Source organism: Macadamia integrifolia, unplaced genomic scaffold (genome assembly GCF_013358625.1).
Source record: "Macadamia integrifolia cultivar HAES 741 unplaced genomic scaffold, SCU_Mint_v3 scaffold342, whole genome shotgun sequence".
NCBI classification, from domain to species: Eukaryota; Viridiplantae; Streptophyta; class Magnoliopsida; order Proteales; family Proteaceae; genus Macadamia; species Macadamia integrifolia.
In genome coordinates, this window is record NW_024869484.1 from 126,038 (window position 1) to 144,564 (window position 18,527).

General features: G+C 43.0%; 1 protein-coding gene across 2 annotated transcripts in view; it reads left to right on the forward strand.

The window, feature by feature from the left end:
- The window catches only part of LOC122068113 (heat stress transcription factor A-1-like), a 77,911-nt gene extending 59,408 nt beyond the window's left edge, over nt 1-18,503 (forward strand). Inside the window, exons 1-2 of one of the 2 annotated variants that reach the window (XM_042631955.1) lie at nt 14,122-14,290; nt 16,693-18,503. In XM_042631955.1, the coding sequence (XP_042487889.1) occupies nt 14,288-14,290; nt 16,693-17,994 (1,305 nt within the window). In that variant the 5' untranslated portion in view covers nt 14,122-14,287 and the 3' untranslated portion in view covers nt 17,995-18,503. Of the gene's footprint in view, nt 1-14,121; nt 14,291-16,692 lie in introns of those variants that run through there. The other variant, XM_042631954.1, reaches the window with a different exon arrangement.
- The last annotated feature ends 24 nt before the right edge of the window (nt 18,504-18,527 follow it).

The window sequence follows — 18,527 nt, forward strand, 5'->3', positions numbered from 1 at the left end:
CTGCTATGGCACATTAGGCTGTATCCCTGGTCTCGGAACTCGCACATCGACTACACAGCAATACAAGCCCTAGTCGTGATTAGGAACCTGTCGGTACTGGGACACGTCCATCGGTCACCCAACAAACCCCTGATAACCCCCTCCTGGCAGTCACGGCACTGGGATTAGCATTGACCATGTCGAACTAATTCCCGCCTTCGGTAACAATCACATCGTACCACGGGTGTGGCATTCTGAAAAGGTTCATCGAATATACCACCATTGGGTTATTCAACACCTTACCCCCTGTTGGCAGGGGACGTAGCATGGGGAATGTCACCTAACCACAATATCCTATATGCCTTGCATAATGATATAATTAGTAGGACCGCGCAACACTGGGATTACCATCGGCCACGAAGTGGGTCCATTTCCAAGTATAGTCTCGGGGTACATGATACTGGAATACCATCGGGCAGAAGATGTAACCCACGACTATATACCTATTTTAGCATACAAAACAGGTGAGTATGGACTACGCAACACCGGGATTACCTTCAGCCACGAAGCGTATCCATTTCCAAATGCAGTCCCGGAGTACATGATACCGGGATTACCATTGGCCCGCAAAGTGTAATCCACGACTACATCTAATTCCAACACACATAATCAATGCATGAGTGCGACAAACATACTTCTCATATTCAATATCCATGTTCCAACAATAATATATTATGCAGTAATATCACATGTTATGGAACATCCATAGCCATTTAAGTAATTTATAATCATGTGAAAATCCTAACACATGCGAGCAGTTCTACAATAATTAAATAATCCAAAAACAAAAGTCAACCATCCCTCACCTTAGTTGTGTTCTGTCAAATTGGTTCCAAGTGTGTCAACCGATTGTTCACTCACTACTAGCCTCAGGGTACGTGCGCGTCTCTGTCCTAGGCACAAAGATAACCGAACATCAATGCAAGTCGGGAACATCGAAAGGGGCCCACAGGGGTTACCCCCAAAGGGTAAATGTACTATCAAACTTTGACAGTTCAGGGTGTCACTGGATTCACCTCACCGGAAATAGGTGGAAACCCACCAGATTCATCAATGGTGAATCTGATGGCATTGGCATAGAGCTCACAAGAGCTGCCTGTTTACTGGAAACAACCCACAGGATTCAGGCCCAGGTGTTTTGGGCTTTCCGGCTCGGGCTTGGGCGCGATCACTGGGATTTGTTTCGTGGAGTTTGAAGAGGGTTTTCCTACCTTCATTTTAAGCTAAAGAAATCCTAATTCCATTGGCCCATTTGGGAGATACATCGATTGAGAGATCGAAACCCTAGGTGGTCATTTGGTCTCAAGTGTTGCCGGAGCTCACCAAACTTGGTTTGAGCTCGATAATCATAATGGGGAGGTGAAATGGTCATTCCCTGAGCTTCGGGAGGTGCTGGGTTCCTAGTTCACCTCTTGTCCAACTTAGGTCAAAATGAAGAGAAAGAGACTGGTAGGAGATGTAGAACCTACCTCCGGCAAGATTCTGGCAAGCATGCGTGTAGCCGGGAGCAAAGGTGAGCCTCCCTCTTCTTCTTCTTCTTCTTCTTCTTCTTCTCCTCCCTTTTCTTCCCTTTTTTCCTCTTCTTTCCCTCACGTTTTGTACAATTGAGAGGTGAGTAATGAACTCACCTCTCCTATTTATACCAAGTTGTGTCCTTAGGGCCTTTTTTATTATTTTTTTTTTTTTTTGGGTGAATAAATAATTCATTACCAAGAAGGACAAAGAAAAGCATACAACCCTCTAAGAGGGGGAAGGAAAAGAAAAGAGGCCCAGCTTAAGGGGACACATTCCTGATGATGGAGCTAGGAAGCTCCCAGGAGTTTACAATACGACAGTTCCTAGGAGTAAGATTTCAAGTAGGGGAGAGCCTTGAGATCTTTGCTTTAACATCGAAGGAGATGGAACCCCAAATCCTATCCAGAGAGCGAGAGTTGGAGGTCCATTTCCTGTGATTTCTTTCCATCCAGATTTGATTTATGGTTGCACAGAAGGCAAGCTTTCCAACCAGGTCACATGTAAAGTTACCCCGAAAGGTCATGCCCATCCTTATCCATTCTCTTTGAAGAGGGAGGATTCTTCTAGAGGTGGGCCAGCATTTAGCAAGAACCATACTCCAGATGGAGTTGGAGGTAGAGAATGCAAAAAATAGGTGATCCACAGATTCCGACTCGTTCCCACTGAGGGTGCACATAGCATCAACTGGGATGCCTCGTTGAATGAGGAAGCAATGCGTAGGCAGGCAGTTAGAGAAAGCTCTCCAAGCCGTGAAGCTATGTCAAGGAATGTGATGAGGGAATCAGATGAGTCTGTGCCAAAGAGTGGGCAGGCCATGAATTCTTACAAACTCCAAGCAGCCTTGGCGGAGAAGGTCTTGGAAGGGGAGGCCATCCAAAGAGCGGAGTCATGTCTTAATCTTTGGGAGGCCGAGATGGGAGGCAAGGTTCTCCAAATGTCTTGAAGTTGGGCAGAGGAGGTGTCTGGACAAGACCAAGAGCCCGAAGAAATAATATCAGCGACGAGGGCAAGCTTGGGCAAGCTAGAGTTGTACATTTCCCTGGCACTAAGAGCATGGAAGAGGACTCCTTTGGGATGCCAGGGATCGAACCAAAGAAAAGTAGAGAGACCATCATCACCAATATGGGCCGAAATGGCTGAGGAGAGCTGAGGATGGATGGCTAAGATCTGAGGCATCAGCCCGGGTCTTCACTGTTCAAAAGGAGTAGACTTTAACTGATTCGAGTACACCCACTTGACCCATATACTGTCTTTTTTGGAAATGATCTTCTAGGTCAGCTTGATGATTCCAGCAGAGTTCACATCTTTAATCCTTCTTATACCCAGACCCCCTTCTTCTTTGGGAAGACAAACAGCAACCCAACTAGAAGGACGGAGGAATCGCACACACTCACTTCCTTTCCACAAGAATGAGGCAAAGATGGACTCGAGTTTGGAGATGATGGATTCCGGCAATCCAAAAGTACCTGACCATTGAAGCACTAACCGGCCGGCAAAGGATAGGAGCCTTCCCTTCCAGAGCTGAAGTCGCTTCCTAATAAGGTCGAGCATAGGGGTGCAATGGTGAGTAGAGAGCCTTGTCGGAATGAGAGGAAGCCCCAGATATTTCACTGGAAGATGACCCAAGCAAAACCCCGTATGGTCAAGGATGGAAGCTTTGGCAGAGTCAGATATCCCAGCTAGGAAAATAAGAGACTTAGCTGGATTTATACTAAGCCCCGACATATCAGCAAATTGGTTCAGACAAAGCATAATGTTCTGCATGGAGGTGGGATCAGCCTTTGAAAAGATCATCAAATCATCTGCAAAAGCCAGGTGAGTAAGCTCCATAGTTTTACATTTGGGAATAGCAAAGATGAGATTCCGGTCTGAGGCCACTTGCAAACTTCTAGAAAGAACTTTCATAGCCAGGCAAAATATGTAGGGAGAAAGAGGACATCCCTTCTGGATTCCCATAGGGGAGGAGAAATACCCTGCCGAACTCCCATTGACCAAGACTAAGAAGCGAGGAGTGGCAATGCAGTGATGGATCCAATTTGTGAAGACTGGGGGAAATCCCATGGAGTTGAAGACCAAAGTAATGTAATCCCATCTCAAAGAGTCAAAAGCCTTGTGGATATCAATCTTCATAAGGGCAGCTGGGGAGTGCGATTTTCTATCAAAGCCTTTGACAATCTCATAGCAAAGAAGGATGTTGTCTCCAATGCTTCTACCCGAGATGAAGGCTGATTGGTTGCTGCTGACAAGGGAGCCCACCACTAGCTTGATTCTATTTGCAAGGATCTTGGCTATGAATTTATAGAGAAGGTTGCACAGAGAGATGGGTCTGAAATCAGTCATAGCTTCTACTCCCTCCTTCTTTGGGATGAGACAAAGGAAAGTGTGGCTGATCCCTTTGATCTGGCTAGGGTTGAAGAAGAAGCTCCTGACTGCCTTGATCACATTTTCCTTAATAAGGTCCCAAGAGGCAGAGAAAAATCCCATGCTAAATCCATCAGGGCCGGGGGCTTTGCTGGCCTTATGGGAATGAATGGCTCGAGAGATCTCTTCATCAGAAGGAATAGCCATAAGCATATTGGACATAGGATCAGGAATGGATTTGTTCAAGAGACCAACCAGAATGGGGGGAGCAGGGTTGGTGGGAGGCCTGAACAAATCTTCAAAATAATCCACTGCAACCTTTTTAATCTCATCAACCCTATAAACCAGGTTCCCCTCAGGAGTAGACAATTTTGTGATTGAGTTGACATTGTTTCTTGCTTTTACAGATCTGTGGAAGTAAGTAGTGTTTGAGTCTCCAAGCTCCAACCAATTAATTCTAGATTTCTGCCTTAGAAAGCTCTCTTCTGGGGCCTGGAGAGTAGTGAGAGCAGCTTCCTAGATCTTAGCCAGAGAGGGGTTGAGATGGTCTGTCTGGAGCTGATTCTAAATAGAGGTTAGCCTGTCCCTACAAACAATGACTTGAGAAGAAATATTCCCGAAGGAGTTAGTATTCCAAGTCTTAAGGGCCTCCTTGACATTCCTTAGCTTTTTGGCCAAAGCTAAAAGTGGGATGGAGAATGATTGGACAAGTTTCAGCCAGGCTTCTTGGACAATATTTGGGTAATCCGGGTGAGAGGTCCACATGTCAAAAAATTTGAAAGGCTTGGGACCAAAAGAAGTGTAGGGCTGGATGAGAATGGAAATAGGGCTATGGTCGGAGGTGTGAGGGGCTTCAAAAGAGGCATGGGAAGAAGGGTAGGCAGTAAGCCATGCTTCATTCAAAAGGAATCTGTCAAGCTTACAGGCTATTCGAGACTGACCAGATCTTTTATTATTCCATGTGAATTTAGCTCCGGACCAACGAAGGTCATCAGCTGCAATGTCAGCAATGCAGGAATTTAAAGCCTCAACATTTGCCATATCAAGGTCCCCACCGCCTTGTTTCTCATGGTTATACTTGACCACATTGAAGTCACCGCAAATTCCCCAAGGCAGGGAGCCTAAGTGATCAACAATATGCCTAAGATCATTCCATAAAATGTCCCTGTCTGCCCTCCGGTTAGAGGCATAGATAGGGGTGAGAAAAAAGGAAGAGTTGTGGGTAATGTTAGTGATAGAGAGGTGGAGAAATTGGGAGGAAGAGGAAACAAGGGAGACACAAAGTTTGGACTTATCCCACATGAAGCAGATACGACCATTTGGGTGAGCGGAATGGTTAGACAGGAAATCCCAACTAGGGGCAATGGGGGGGTAACAATTCTGGACATGGAGGATTCTTTGATATAGGTCTCAATCAAGCAACAAAAGGAGGACCGAAGGTCCTTGATGAGAGATCGCACAACCACATACTTTGGAGGGGTGTTCAGTCCCTTGGTATTCCAAACAAAACCTTACGATATTAGGCAAGGTTAGAGTGGGGCGTCGAATGCTCCACAGGGGTGGAGACCATGTCTGCAGGCCTTGGCTGGGAGCGACTCCTCCTTTGATAGGATCGAGGAGCAGGAATGGGTGAAAGGCGAGACTGCTGCTGGGTAAGTTTTTTCTTGGGAGGTTTCGGTTTATTGGACTTGGCGGTGGGAAGGTTCCAAGGCATAGAAGAAGTTGCAGAATGGAAGGAGGTGGAGGGATCATCGGGCGAGGAAGGAGGGTCCGGATGGGCCAAAGGGGGGTCTGGAAGGAGGCCTGAGGCTGGAGGGTTAAGATCTGAAGGGTCCAATATTAAGGTTTGGGCCTGGGCTGGCGAGGTAGGATGGTGTGCAGAAGGAGGCGTAATGGGCTTCGAAATATTGGGAGGTGTCAAAGGACAAGGCCCATTATGATCAAGACCCCCAGAAAACCCCGAAGGCGTGGAGGATAGACAGTCATTCCCTGAAATGTTTAAACTAGGGCAAATGGCCTTCTCAAGGTTCAGCCGCTAGGGGGAAGCCACCCGAGAATTCAGCGGAGAAGAGGACAGAGAGGATGAAGAATCCTCAGGCGACAGGTCACCATCAGAGTCCGAGGAACTTTCCTCGTCAGCAGAGCTAGAAGAGTCCGATGAGCCTTCGTCAGATGGGGAAGATCCGTCGGAAGATCCAATCGTACCGTCCAGAGCATAGTTAGGGATGGAAAGCACCTGGACAACGCCGTCATCCTTGTCGCGAAGCTAGGATGGATCTTCGAGGTTGTCAGACAACTTTTCCAACACAGCAAATCGGTTTTGCCCAACAGGCAAAGGATGCATGGAACCCTGAGGAGTACCGTCGGTTACAGTAGCCTGGGCGCCGATGGTGGTTCTTTGAGAGTTTCTTTTTCTGGTTCTTCCTCTTCCTCTAGCCGGCGACCGAAAAGGATGGGATGAGGGGTCCGTCATTCTCAACCGATCGCTGTGGCGGAGGGAATCAGTGGCGGGGGCATGCAGCCCTCCCTGGGGATCCACCCATGGGGGCTTACGAGGGCAAGAGCCAGGGCCATGTCCAAAGACTTTGCAGTTGAGGCACTGCAGAGGCTTCCAATCAAAGAGAATGGTCTGCTGGAATGTGAAGTCGTCCCCATCCTTGATGGCTATGGAAGAAAGGAGGGGGTCATCCATTGCGACTTCGACACAGATTCTCGCATAGCCAGATGATCCTCTCGATTGGTGCAAGCATCAGAGCACAAGGGGTTCCAAGCATGGAGCCGATCGCGCTTAAGCTGTCAGAGCACCAGAAGTGCAAGGGGAGCCCAGGGAGGGAGATCCAGAGGGGAATTGAGGAGAAGTCAACCAGGTGCAAGAGCAGATAGCGGTGCCAGGGCGGAGAAAAATTGGGGTTCTTCCCATGAGCCACGGAGCACCTTCTAGGCATCTTAGGCGGTCCTGCTCATCCGAGAAGCGGAATAAGAAAAATTCCAGATCCAGGAGAAGGATGTCAATCATTCTCGAAGGTCGCCATTGCTTCAAGAGAGAGGACTTCACAATGTGGAAGGGGGGAAGCTTGCCCAGGAAATGGCCCACGAGCGAATTGTTCCATTGGGAAGCCTCCGCATCAAGGAGCCCCTTAGGGCAGACGGCAACATGGTTATCGCCAAGGTTTGCCGGGGGTACAAAATGGAGATGGAGACTTTTAGCAGTTGGGGAAGGAGCCTGGTTGAAGTGCGAGTTCCAAGGGGCTCTTAAAGGGACAGGTGAAGTGGGGAAAGCAGAGGAGGAAGGGTCCGGGCAAGGAAGAGGGGGGGGAGGCCATGGTCTTCTCAGGCAAGGTAGAGCATTCTCCGATCAGACTTTTAGCCCCCTTAGGGCCTGTTTAGTTGGCCCATATCCGATCAAATGGGTTATTTCACGATTCCGGGCACATGGGCCCACCTCCTTAGACCCATATGGAGTACAAGTCATGAGGAAGGTGTGGGAGAGTGTGGGGTCATCCGGGGTTGTTCACGATGTGGGTGGTGGGACCCACGGGAATCAGAGCCCATTGGACAGCACAAGTGGCCACTGGATTCAGCCAACCGGATCCAAGCCCAGGTGCTTCAGGTGGTTTGTTTCCGGTGGTTAAAATAGTTAGGTGTCTTGACTGTTTGTTGTCCCCTAGTTGGTCTCCCATTGGTGGTTGCCCTAGGTGTTAAGTATGGTCTTCCGACAGTTTTAATGGGTGCCGGGATTTAAGTGTAGGAGTGTCAGGTCACTTACCATCTAGGATCAAAGCGTTTGAATCCCCTCCAGTTGGATAAGCAAGAGATGCACTGGCAAGTGGGGTCATCCTTCCCCCTTTGGCAATGAGCTGCCGTGAGCCAAAACTCGGTGGTGCTTTCCACTCCTGTTCTGAGACCTATCACAACAGTTCAATTTAGATCGGGTTCGGGCACGGGTGTAACAACAATCCCAAAAAAGACAACCGGTTAGGAGAGAAAATCTCCTACATAGGGTAAAACAGGGAAGGGGGCAGCTGCTGCTGTGAAGCTCAGAATGAGCTGAAAACTGGATCGATGGTAGTCCCTAAAGAGGGGACAAAAACCTAAAAAAATGAGAAACTTTCAACAGAGGGATAAGAAGTTACTCACTTTCTTGATTTCAGGTTGAAGAGAGAGAAACAAGGGAAGTTTCTCATAAACAGGGCTGATTCCTCTGTTGTACTCTTTCCGTTCCAACTTCACCTTATGTGTATCATTTTGGCGAAATTGGTGGTTGTCATAATTATCATATTCTTCATCACGAACTGGTATGTTCCTTCGAGCTTGCATAGTTAACCCTTCTAGGTACATGATATATGTTGTTAACAGTAGGCTGAACATTAGTTTGGGCAACATTAGCTTGAGTATTGGAGTGAACAGCAGTAGACTCTTTTAGTTCTACCAAATGTTGGTCATATCCTTCCATCCTTGTAGTCAAGGTTTGGAGGGACTTCCACACATCTTCCAGAGTGATTTGTTTGGAGCTTTCTTTAGTCATAGCTTTGATACCACTAAATGTAGGAGTAAATTACAAGAAACTAACCCCCACAATTGATAAACCCCAAACAAGATAAACAAGACTCACTAAATAACCTGATAATAAACAGAAGTAAAACAGGAGAAACAATAGAGAAAGAACCAGCAATTAAACCCCAAAACCAGAGAAAAGAATTAAGACAATAGGAGAGAAAAAGACCTGCGCAGGGTCCAAGAGGGGGACCTCTTGGATCGTGCGGCTGGCTAGACAGAGCTCAGATGGAGCTGGCCTTTTGGTCGAAGGAAGGTCCCACTATGGGCACAAAATCCCTTGAGTATGGTGGATCGAGTGGTCCACTTGGAAAGTAGAACAGAACCTCAAAAGGCCTTGCAGATCAGACCCCAAATTGGGGAGGTATTGGAGATTGATTGGACTTCAAAACTGGAATTCCCTTGTTGGTCGATTCTGATTTAACAGAGCTTGACCGATCTGAAAACTCTCTCTTGGAAATATCACAGCAACAGTAATTAAGAACAGAAAATAGTAATGGAAACTAAGAAGATAAACAAGAAGAATGTGGGTGGGATGGCTATCTCGGCTTGGGCATCTCACCCACTGCTACCTCGGCTATATCAAGCAATTGATAGTAAAATTTATTTATTCAAATCTGAAATTATGAGTACATAGGCTCCTCTATTTAAAGAGAGAATAATAGCAATCCTATCATAACTAGGAGCTAGTTTCCAAATAGGACTAGACACTCCTAGCAGGACTTGGACTCATAGTAGGACTAGGACTATAACTCCAACATGGAGTAGGTAACTAGCTAGTCATTCACTAATAGGGAAACCTAAATTGACTCAAACTGAAATAACAAAGGAAATAGACTCAAAACAAGACTCTAACTAATTAATGAATTAAATCCCGTTTTTTTACTTTCTACCCATATTTTAGGCCCATTAAAGTGGCCCATTACATAGAAAACCTATGGGATTAAAGGCCCATCACATACATAACCTAACCTAAGGCTTATTTGCACTAAAATAAGCCCCATTAAGTGATTTATCTACATCACTCTTCCTTGACAATAGCAATTGCTGGAACTTCTTCAACACTAACCTCAACTTTTCACTATGGTTCATTGGTTGGAGGTGTCTTCTCTTGTTGCTCCTTTGCAATTTGTTGTGACATGGTGGCCACATTGTCAAATAATTCCTTCAAGCTCTTGTCACTTGTGGGTGGCTTTTGGGGTGTAAATGGAGGGAACTCTGGTGGAAGAAAGTACATACTGCGCTCACGTTTAGATAGGTACATGCTTGCCAACTCGTACTGCATCTCTTCCCACATTCTAGGCTTATGTCCTTGCGCTTGAAGTTGCCTTTCACAGACTCTCCATTGCATTCAAACATATCACTCATCTGGGAACATGCATATTGGAGTCTTTGTGTCTCTGATAAGTTGTAATTATCAAAGTACAAGTCCAATTCAGACACCCATTCAAGGAATTCCCTACGAAAATAACGTGGCTGAGCAGTAGATGGGGCAGTAGTAGCCTCCTTCAATTCTTCTAACTTTAGGCCCATAGTATCCATTCTTACATTCATTAGTTGGAGGGATTTCATCACATCCTCCAGTGAGTATCGTTTGGAGCTCTCTTCAGCCATAACTCCGATACTACTTAATGCAGAAGTAGATTACAGGTAAATTACTCCAGCAGTTTATAACCCTAAACAAGAAGTTTAACACCCAATAGCTAACTTGATAATAGGCAGAAATAGGATCAGGAAATAAACTCCCAAGGATACAATAGCCATGCAGCAGCAAACCAGCCCAAAACCCACCCCAATAGGAGAGAGGACTTGCGATAGAGCTAGAGAGAGAGGTGCGGCCGGGGCTGTGCGGCTCCAATTGAGCTGCAATCCTGGTCGAGTGTAGGCCCCAATAAGGGTATAAAAACCCCCAAATATCAAAGACTTTTGACGGCTGGTTATAGAGTATGCACTTTCTTGATTTTCAAACCCCAGGGAGAAATAAAAGTTCTTCAAGAAACACTGTTGGACTGATGGACTGCCCCTCAGATGAGGATCGATTGATCCTTAGACAGCCTAGGATATATCTTCAAAAGGCCTGTTTGAATAGCTCACAAAACATGGAGATAAGGAGATCGATTGATCTTCAATTCTTGACTTTCACAGCTGGTCGGTTATGGTTCTACAGGCTTTTACAGATCTGAAAATTTCTTGAGTTGATGGTCACAGCAGGTAAGGGATAATATCTGTAAATAAAAGTAGAGAAAGAAAAGGGAATCAAGAGAATTGTGGGTGGGGTGACTATCTCAGCCCAGGCATCTCACCCACAACTATCTCGGCTGTTAGAAACAATTGACTGCAATAATTCTTTATTCAAATCTGAGAATTGAGAGTACATAAGCTCCTTTATATATAGAGGGCAAATTAGCAGTCATACCATAACTAAGAGTTAGACTCCAAGTAGGATTAGACCTTACACAATGGGAGTTGGACTCCAAATAGGACTAGACTAGAACTCCAATATGGATTAGGTAGTTAACTAGTCATTCCTTAATAGGGAAACATAAACTGATTAAAAACTGAAATAACAAAGGAAATAGACTCAAAACAGGACTCTAACTAAACTAATGAGTTAAATTCCGTTTTCCTCCTTTCTACCCATATTTTATGCCCATTAAAGTGGCTCATTATAAAGAAAACCCATGGGATCAAAGGCCCAACACATACATAAGCCTACCCAAGGCTTATTTGTAATAAAATATGCCCATTAAGTGACTTATCTACATCACACACGACACAACATCAATACTTTTAGAAGTTAGAACACATATAATCAATTTAAAAGTTGAAATAATCGGAAGAATTTAAAAGACATTATAGATAATTACTTAATTGTTTAACAGTTAACATTGATGACTGATGTATCACATAGCTATATAAGGACAATACATATTACATAACACATGTATATATATTACATGTAGTGTAGGAATGAAGTTTGGCAAGCAAAAGGACAAAAATCCCATCAACAATTTTTTTTTTTTTTCTTGAAAGGGTAGCTAGAGAGGCAAGTTCTGGGTTGTTTCTCGACAATATAGGGTCGAGATCTTGGTCGAGATATGGTTGATTTTGTGTATCGCCTATTATTTTGTCTTGGAAAATCTGAAAGGAGAGATAGTACACACTAATTATTGCCCAAGTACCTTCTGGACCAAAGTCAGATTTGGACCTGATTTGTCTCAGTTTGGGTTTCCAAATGGGTTCATGCCATTCCAAGATAGCATAACTGCATCACTTGGGAATCACCCCCGACCATCCTGTTGAATCACCTCAACAGGGCCTATTGAATCACCACGACAGAGTTCTTGTTCCACACGATTAAATTATTTTCAAAGTAGGAATAGTTTTATTCAGGCAAGACTCTATTCTATCCCTAATAAACAAGTAACTAACTATAACTTAATGAAATAAAACAACTTAAACCAAATCCATATGATTGGAGTAAACCAGACTGAAACATGGTTTCTACCACCAAAAAAAAAAAGATTGAAACATTAGTTATTGTTGAAATATTTCTAATCTGCATCAATACCATTTAACCACTTACATCGAGAAGCAATATTTATTGGTAGTTTTGAAGGCTATTTCAAATATTATTCTTTATTTTTTCTTCATTTTATTTTAATACTTCTCCTATTTTGTTGCCAAAGGAATATGGTCTAGTTAATTTCTGCTTTGAGGAGGGGTCTTCTGACTTTCATTAGCATTCTCCTGGCTGAACATCAATAAAAAAAAGGACTTGCTTTTTTGTTTGTTCCTTCTTATTAGACCTAATTTTCTTATGGTCTTGATGCAGAAGCATCAACACCTACTGATTGCATGGCCATGGATGATGTAGATCGAGCTGTCAAAAGGAGAGTTCAATGCTAGCCCAATTTAGATTCAGATCTGATTCAGTTTCAGCCATCAAACTAGCCTTATTTTTCTCCAATCGGGCCAGCCGAATTGCTTTTACTGTTCACGCAGGTACTGTTCATGTGAACAGTACCTTGGGTCTAATATTGACATCTGGCTTGGATAAGATGCTGCTGATACTAGTATCTATTTTCCTATATTATTTTGATGTGTTGTACAACAAACTATAAGGACTGGACAGTTGCTAGAAGATTTGTTTCCTTTTTGAGAGATAGAAATTTATTTCCATTTTTTTTCCTTTTTGTGGTAACTTAGTGATTAAGTAATTTGTTTCCTTTTTATTTGTTAAGCAAAGTAATTAGTTGTAATTTCTTGTCAACCAAGTAGGTCAATTTAGGAGAGTTAGTTTCCTATTTGGTTATTTCCTTTTTCAGGTTTCAAGCTCATTTGGCTGCCATCAGTGAGCCACAGGTTTTTTCCCAAGTCTGATCCTAAAATGTATTTTCTCCTATTTGTGGTATCTGTGATCTTGTTTGGTTTCGTACCTACTTGGTGGGTTCAAGCCAATTTGGAGGATAGTTTGGGAATATAATTGGCCATCTTCAATTAAAAATTTCAGGCTCATTTGAGCTACAATTTTCTCTTATTTCAGCCCATATTTTCAGATCCTGCAAGGGGATAAGTCATTTGTGATTTAGCCTTAAATCAATGGAGTTCAGGCAAGCAGGTCCTTTTTCATCAGTGGGGTCCCACTGGAATTTCCTAACGGTAACTGGTGGGTTGTTGGGGTATCTAGTGGGGTTATTTACACCATGCTGCACGGGTAGGTTTTATTTTTGGTCATAGTTTCTCATTATTTTAATTTCTCTGTAATAAGGAGCCACATGGTTATTTCTAGAAATTGGATTTTAATTTAAATTTGGTTATATTAGTCTAACTGGTTTTATTTTTTGTCATAGTTTCTAATTATTTTAATTTCTCTTTATTCAGGAGCCACATGGTTATTTCTAGAAATTGATTTTAATTTAAATTTGGTTATTTTAGTCTTACTGGGAGTGGTGTGCAATTTCAGTCACTGTAGAATTTTGATTTAAAGATACTTGTACAGGGCTGTAACCATCAAGGGCACATTCTATGATTGATAAAAATTTAGGATTCATGTCTCAATTTTGGTCCTTTGGTTGGTTCCTTTCTTGCATGCGTTTGTTTCTCTTGATTGTTGTATTAGTTGGTTTGTTTCAGCTGGAAATTCATATTATGCTACTGCTGGTGAAATTTAGGCTATAATCCTACTTGATTAGAGGGGGAGGGGTGAGGGAGAGGCACAGGGTAATGTGGTGATAGAGAAAAAATGCACTTATCTTTTTAACTCTCTCTGCAAAAACTCCAAACCATATATATAAGGGCTTGTTATTTGCACTAATATCTTGCTCTTATTTCCACATTATTTTCTCTCATAACCCCATTTGCTTCCTTAAATGTCATTAGCATAACTCCTTGTTACCCTAAAAGCTCTTTTCCTTTCTCTTCGATTAATCTCAGCAACAATTTGTCCCTTCCCACTTTATCCATACCTGTCTATTTCTTTGTTTCTGAAATTGGTTCTTCTACCTGGGGCTTGATGTGGTTAGTTTCTGGATCCATAAACCCCAACCCCCCCCCCCAACAAAAAGAAAAAAAAGGAAAGAAAAAGAGACTTTTTTTTGTCACCTTGCCTCTTGACATGAGATCTTCCAATGTTACAGTGAGCTGGGAAAATTAAATCATTGTTGGAGGAAGATCTATTTGTTGGACTTTCCATGCAATGAAATCTATCCTCAATAGGCAAACAGGCGTTCTATGAAATGGTCGGACATGCTCATAGTTTTTAAGGCGTTGGTAAGGCGACGCCTTAGTAGCGCCTTGGCGCTGATGCGATCTAGAGATGGTAAGACAGTGCTCCGCCTTATGGGTTTTTTTTTTTTTTTTAACACATTTTAAAATTACTTGATGCAGATTCCAAATATAGATTTTTTATTGGTAGGTGTATAGTTTTGTTAACACTTGAGATGTATGGGATCAGCTTTACTCTACCAAAAATAACCAAAACAAACAAAATAAAAACCCGATTCACAAACAGGATTTGGATTTTGTCAAGGGTTTTAAGAAAGGGCTTTGAGAATGAATCAAGGAACAAAGAAGAACCACTGATCCAGGTGACCATTTTGCTCTGGCAACGATGAGCTTCATTTTTCTTTGACAGGAGTAGAAATATAGTGAATGACCTTAGGGCTTAGGCACTTATTTTGGCATCATAGAGGTAAGTATAATAAATACTTGTATTTTTTATGTCTTCTTTTCTTTATATTTATAATTTTGTTTCATAATTATGTATTTATATTATATGTTAATATGATTGATGATTGATGATTGATGATTAATGATTGATGAAGATGAACTTAGTTTATTCACTTTATTGGTTTGTTTTCTTGATGAATATCTTACATTAGTATGAATATGAACCTTTAATATTTATTTAACATATGAGTAATAGGATTCAACTAGGATTTGAGCCAAATAGATTGGTTCTATAAAAAAATTACACAGGATCGCTTTAGTCGATAAGGCGACGCTTTATGCCCGCCTTATCACTAAGGCGCTCCAAAAGACCCTCAAATGCCTCCGTCGCCTTACCGCCTTAAAAACTATGGACATGCTTACATTAGGAACTTATATTTAGTGTTCTCATCCAAGTTATCATTTGTAAGGGTGTTCTTTAATTCAATTGCTGAGTTTGCACAAAATCTAAAATACTACAAGTGAAGCTGGTTACAATCGCTTATCCAGAAAGATCGAACTGTTAGGTAAGGGCTACAACAATGTATCAACACAACACCACCACCCGGTACGTGCAGCAGCCCCCCCCCAAAACCCACAAAAAAAAAAAAAAAAAAAGCCTCAGCCACACGGCTCTGCACGTGGCACCAAGGGACACACAAAAGCGTAGGGGAAAAACACACAAAACCCCATGCACATACTGAGGATCGAACAATCGACCTCCTACCTCTGATACAATGTTACAACCACTTATCTCAAAGCTCCAGCTGTAAATTAAGGACTACAATAGAGCTGATTTCTGAGATTGTAACTTCTTTTTCCTTAATGAGATGAATTTCAATAATTTATTGACAAGAAAGTACAAGCAATAGAGGTCTAGAAAGAAATTCAACTTCACAGTGTTAGTAACAGAGAGAAGGAATTTCCTTTTTATTTTTAGTTATGGAGAACAGTGCTCTTTGTGGGCCACAGTTCTCTGCACATAGATGGTCTATTTGGCCATTATGACCGTGGGATGGTTATATTCTTATGCTGTAGATTAACTACGTCTATTTGGCCATTATGACTGTTGGATGGATATTCTCTTATGCTCTAGATTAGCTATGTATCAATTTTGTTAGTCCCTCTAGACCATATGGCCCACTTTGCGTTGAGCCTTTTTACTTGTATTTTCAGAATTATGTGTCTTGGCTGAAACTGTATTTGAGTTGAGGTTTGTTGGGACATTGTTTCTGTTAATTGTAGTTTCCCATGTCAATCTTTGTGAGTTTCATTTGGATATGATGCCCCACAAAAGTTTGGTGTTAGGTTGAGCCACTATGTGACACAAACCAAGGCTTGTGAATACTGCAGAGCACCTCTTTGCAGTGCACGGGAGTTGAGGCTTTGTAGTAAATTGTCAATGCTGATTTTTGTCATTATGGAGAACTGTGTTGGTTCATCTGTGGCTTGAAAACTGGCTTATGGTGTTTCTTAATTTCCGAGGAAGATGACATGTATTGGTAAAAGGAACCTAGATATTTCTTGCTGCTAATGTGATTATAGTTACTTCAGACTATGAGCATATATTTGATCCTTAGAGGCTGTTTGTTTCCAGGTAGAAACCCTGTAGAAGGAAGAATTTCAACTTAATTCCCAACATTTTATATTGATATTCTTACAAATTTTCCTTTGACATGGCATTTACCTTGAAATATTTTATATTGATTTTTCTTATGAATTTTCCTTTGACATGGCTTTTGCCTGGAAACAAACAGAGCATTAAGGGACTTGAATTTAGTTCCTGAACAATACTCAGTCGTCAGTGGGATACAATAAAGCATCTCCAAGATTTTTTATGTTCTGTTGCTATCCCTGATAATAGTATGTATTTTCTGAACAATATTAATTCATTATTCTTTTCTAATGGATGCTTATGGTGAGGAGGGTTTGATTCAGAGTTATTCTCTTCTTTGGTTCTAGGTAATGCTGATTTTCTATTTTCTTCTTTTTTTTTCCACTTTCTTTGAGCAGGGCTTCAGGAAGGTTGATCCAGACCGATGGGAATTTGCAAATGAGGGGTTTCTAAGAGGGAAAAAACATTTGTTGAAGAGTATTAATAGGCGAAAACCATCCCACGGACATAACCAACATCAACAGCCTCAGGGACAGAGTTCTTCTGTTGGAGCATGTGTTGAGGTGGGGAAGTTTGGGCTTGGGGAAGAGGTTGAGAGACTCAAGAGGGACAAAAATGTGCTTATGCAGGAGCTGGTTAGGCTGAGGCAGCAGCAACAGGCAACTGATCACCAGTTGCAGACCATGGGGCAACGCCTTCAGGGAATGGAGCAGCGGCAGCAGCAAATGATGTCATTCCTGGCGAAGGCCATGCAGAGCTCTGGTTTCTTAGCCCAGTTGGTGCAGCAGCAGAATGAGAGCAATAGGCGTATAGCTGGAGTGAACAAAAAACGGAGACTCCCCAAACAGGAAGATAACTCGGAGGTTGAGCATGCTGCGGCTCCTGATGGACAGATTGTAAAATTCCAGCCTCTGATGAATGAGGCAGCAAAAGCAATGTTCAGGCAGATTCTGAAGCTTGATGCTTCTCCCAGGCTGGAATCTCCAAGCAGCAATCCTGATAGTTTCTTGATCGATGATGTAGCCTCACCATCCAGTGCGTTAGACAGTGGCAGCACTTCAAATAGGATCTCAGGGGTGACTCTCTCAGAAGTCCAGCCCACTTCTGGACACTCGTATTTGCCACTAACCACCTCGGGTTTTCCAGAAATATGCCCTTCACCTGCCATATCTGAGATCCAATCAACTCCTTTAGGGGAAGACATGCTTACTACAACAGCTCCATTCTCAGATATGAGTGCTCTGGGTGGGGTGCAAGACGGGCCCAGTGTACGAAGCCAAACAGACATGGTTATGCCCGAGTTCACACACATTCCAGGAATAGTGGCAGATACTGATGTTGATATTACCGGTGCAAGTTTAGTTGGGAATGAGACTGGCAATGGTGGGTTCATGGATCTAATGTCTGTTGTGGTAGATGTGACAATACCTATGGAACGTGACAAGTTCTCACCTGACCCGGATATAGATATTTTGCTTGATGGGATTTCTAAGCTTCCAGGTATAAATGATGCCTTTTGGGAGCAGTTTCTCGCTGCGAGCCCGGTTTCTGGTGAGACGGATGAGATTGACTTGGGCACATCTGAAGCTGCTAACAAGGAGAAAGAACCAGCAAAGGAGAATGGATGGGACAAGGCTGAGCATATGAACCAGCTAACAGAGCAGATGGGCCTTCTTACATCACAAACCAAAGGTGGATAATCTTGTGTATATCGTACATGCCTAGTAATGGGTAACCTTGACTGATTAACCAGTGTGGTCTTCTCTTGGATATCAAGCAGGTACCAGAGAGAATACAACCCTATGTTCAGTTTGCACATACGGGGTCTCTGCTTACAGGAAATTATTGCTTTCTTTTTGCTTCCTAACACCCCCCCCCCCCCCCCGCCACCCCCACCAAATCGCAGCTTGTACAATGTGAACGAATTAACAAGCAGTGAAGCTGGAAGAACACAGAGTGGTTTTTTATGACAATATGCGCCAGTTGATGTCCTGCTCTTGGTAGACTGGTTTTGTTTTGAGGGTTGTCCTGTTAGATCGGTTATAGTGGAAGTTGGCCAGAATTTGTCTTGTCTTTTAGCACCACTCCCCACACTGAGTGGTTTTTTATGACAATATGCGCCAGTTGATGTCCAGCTCTTGGTAGACTGGTTTTGTTTTGGGGGTTGGCCGGTTAGATCGGTTATAGTGGAAGTTGGCCAGAATTTGTCTTGTCTTTTAGCACTACTCCCCCA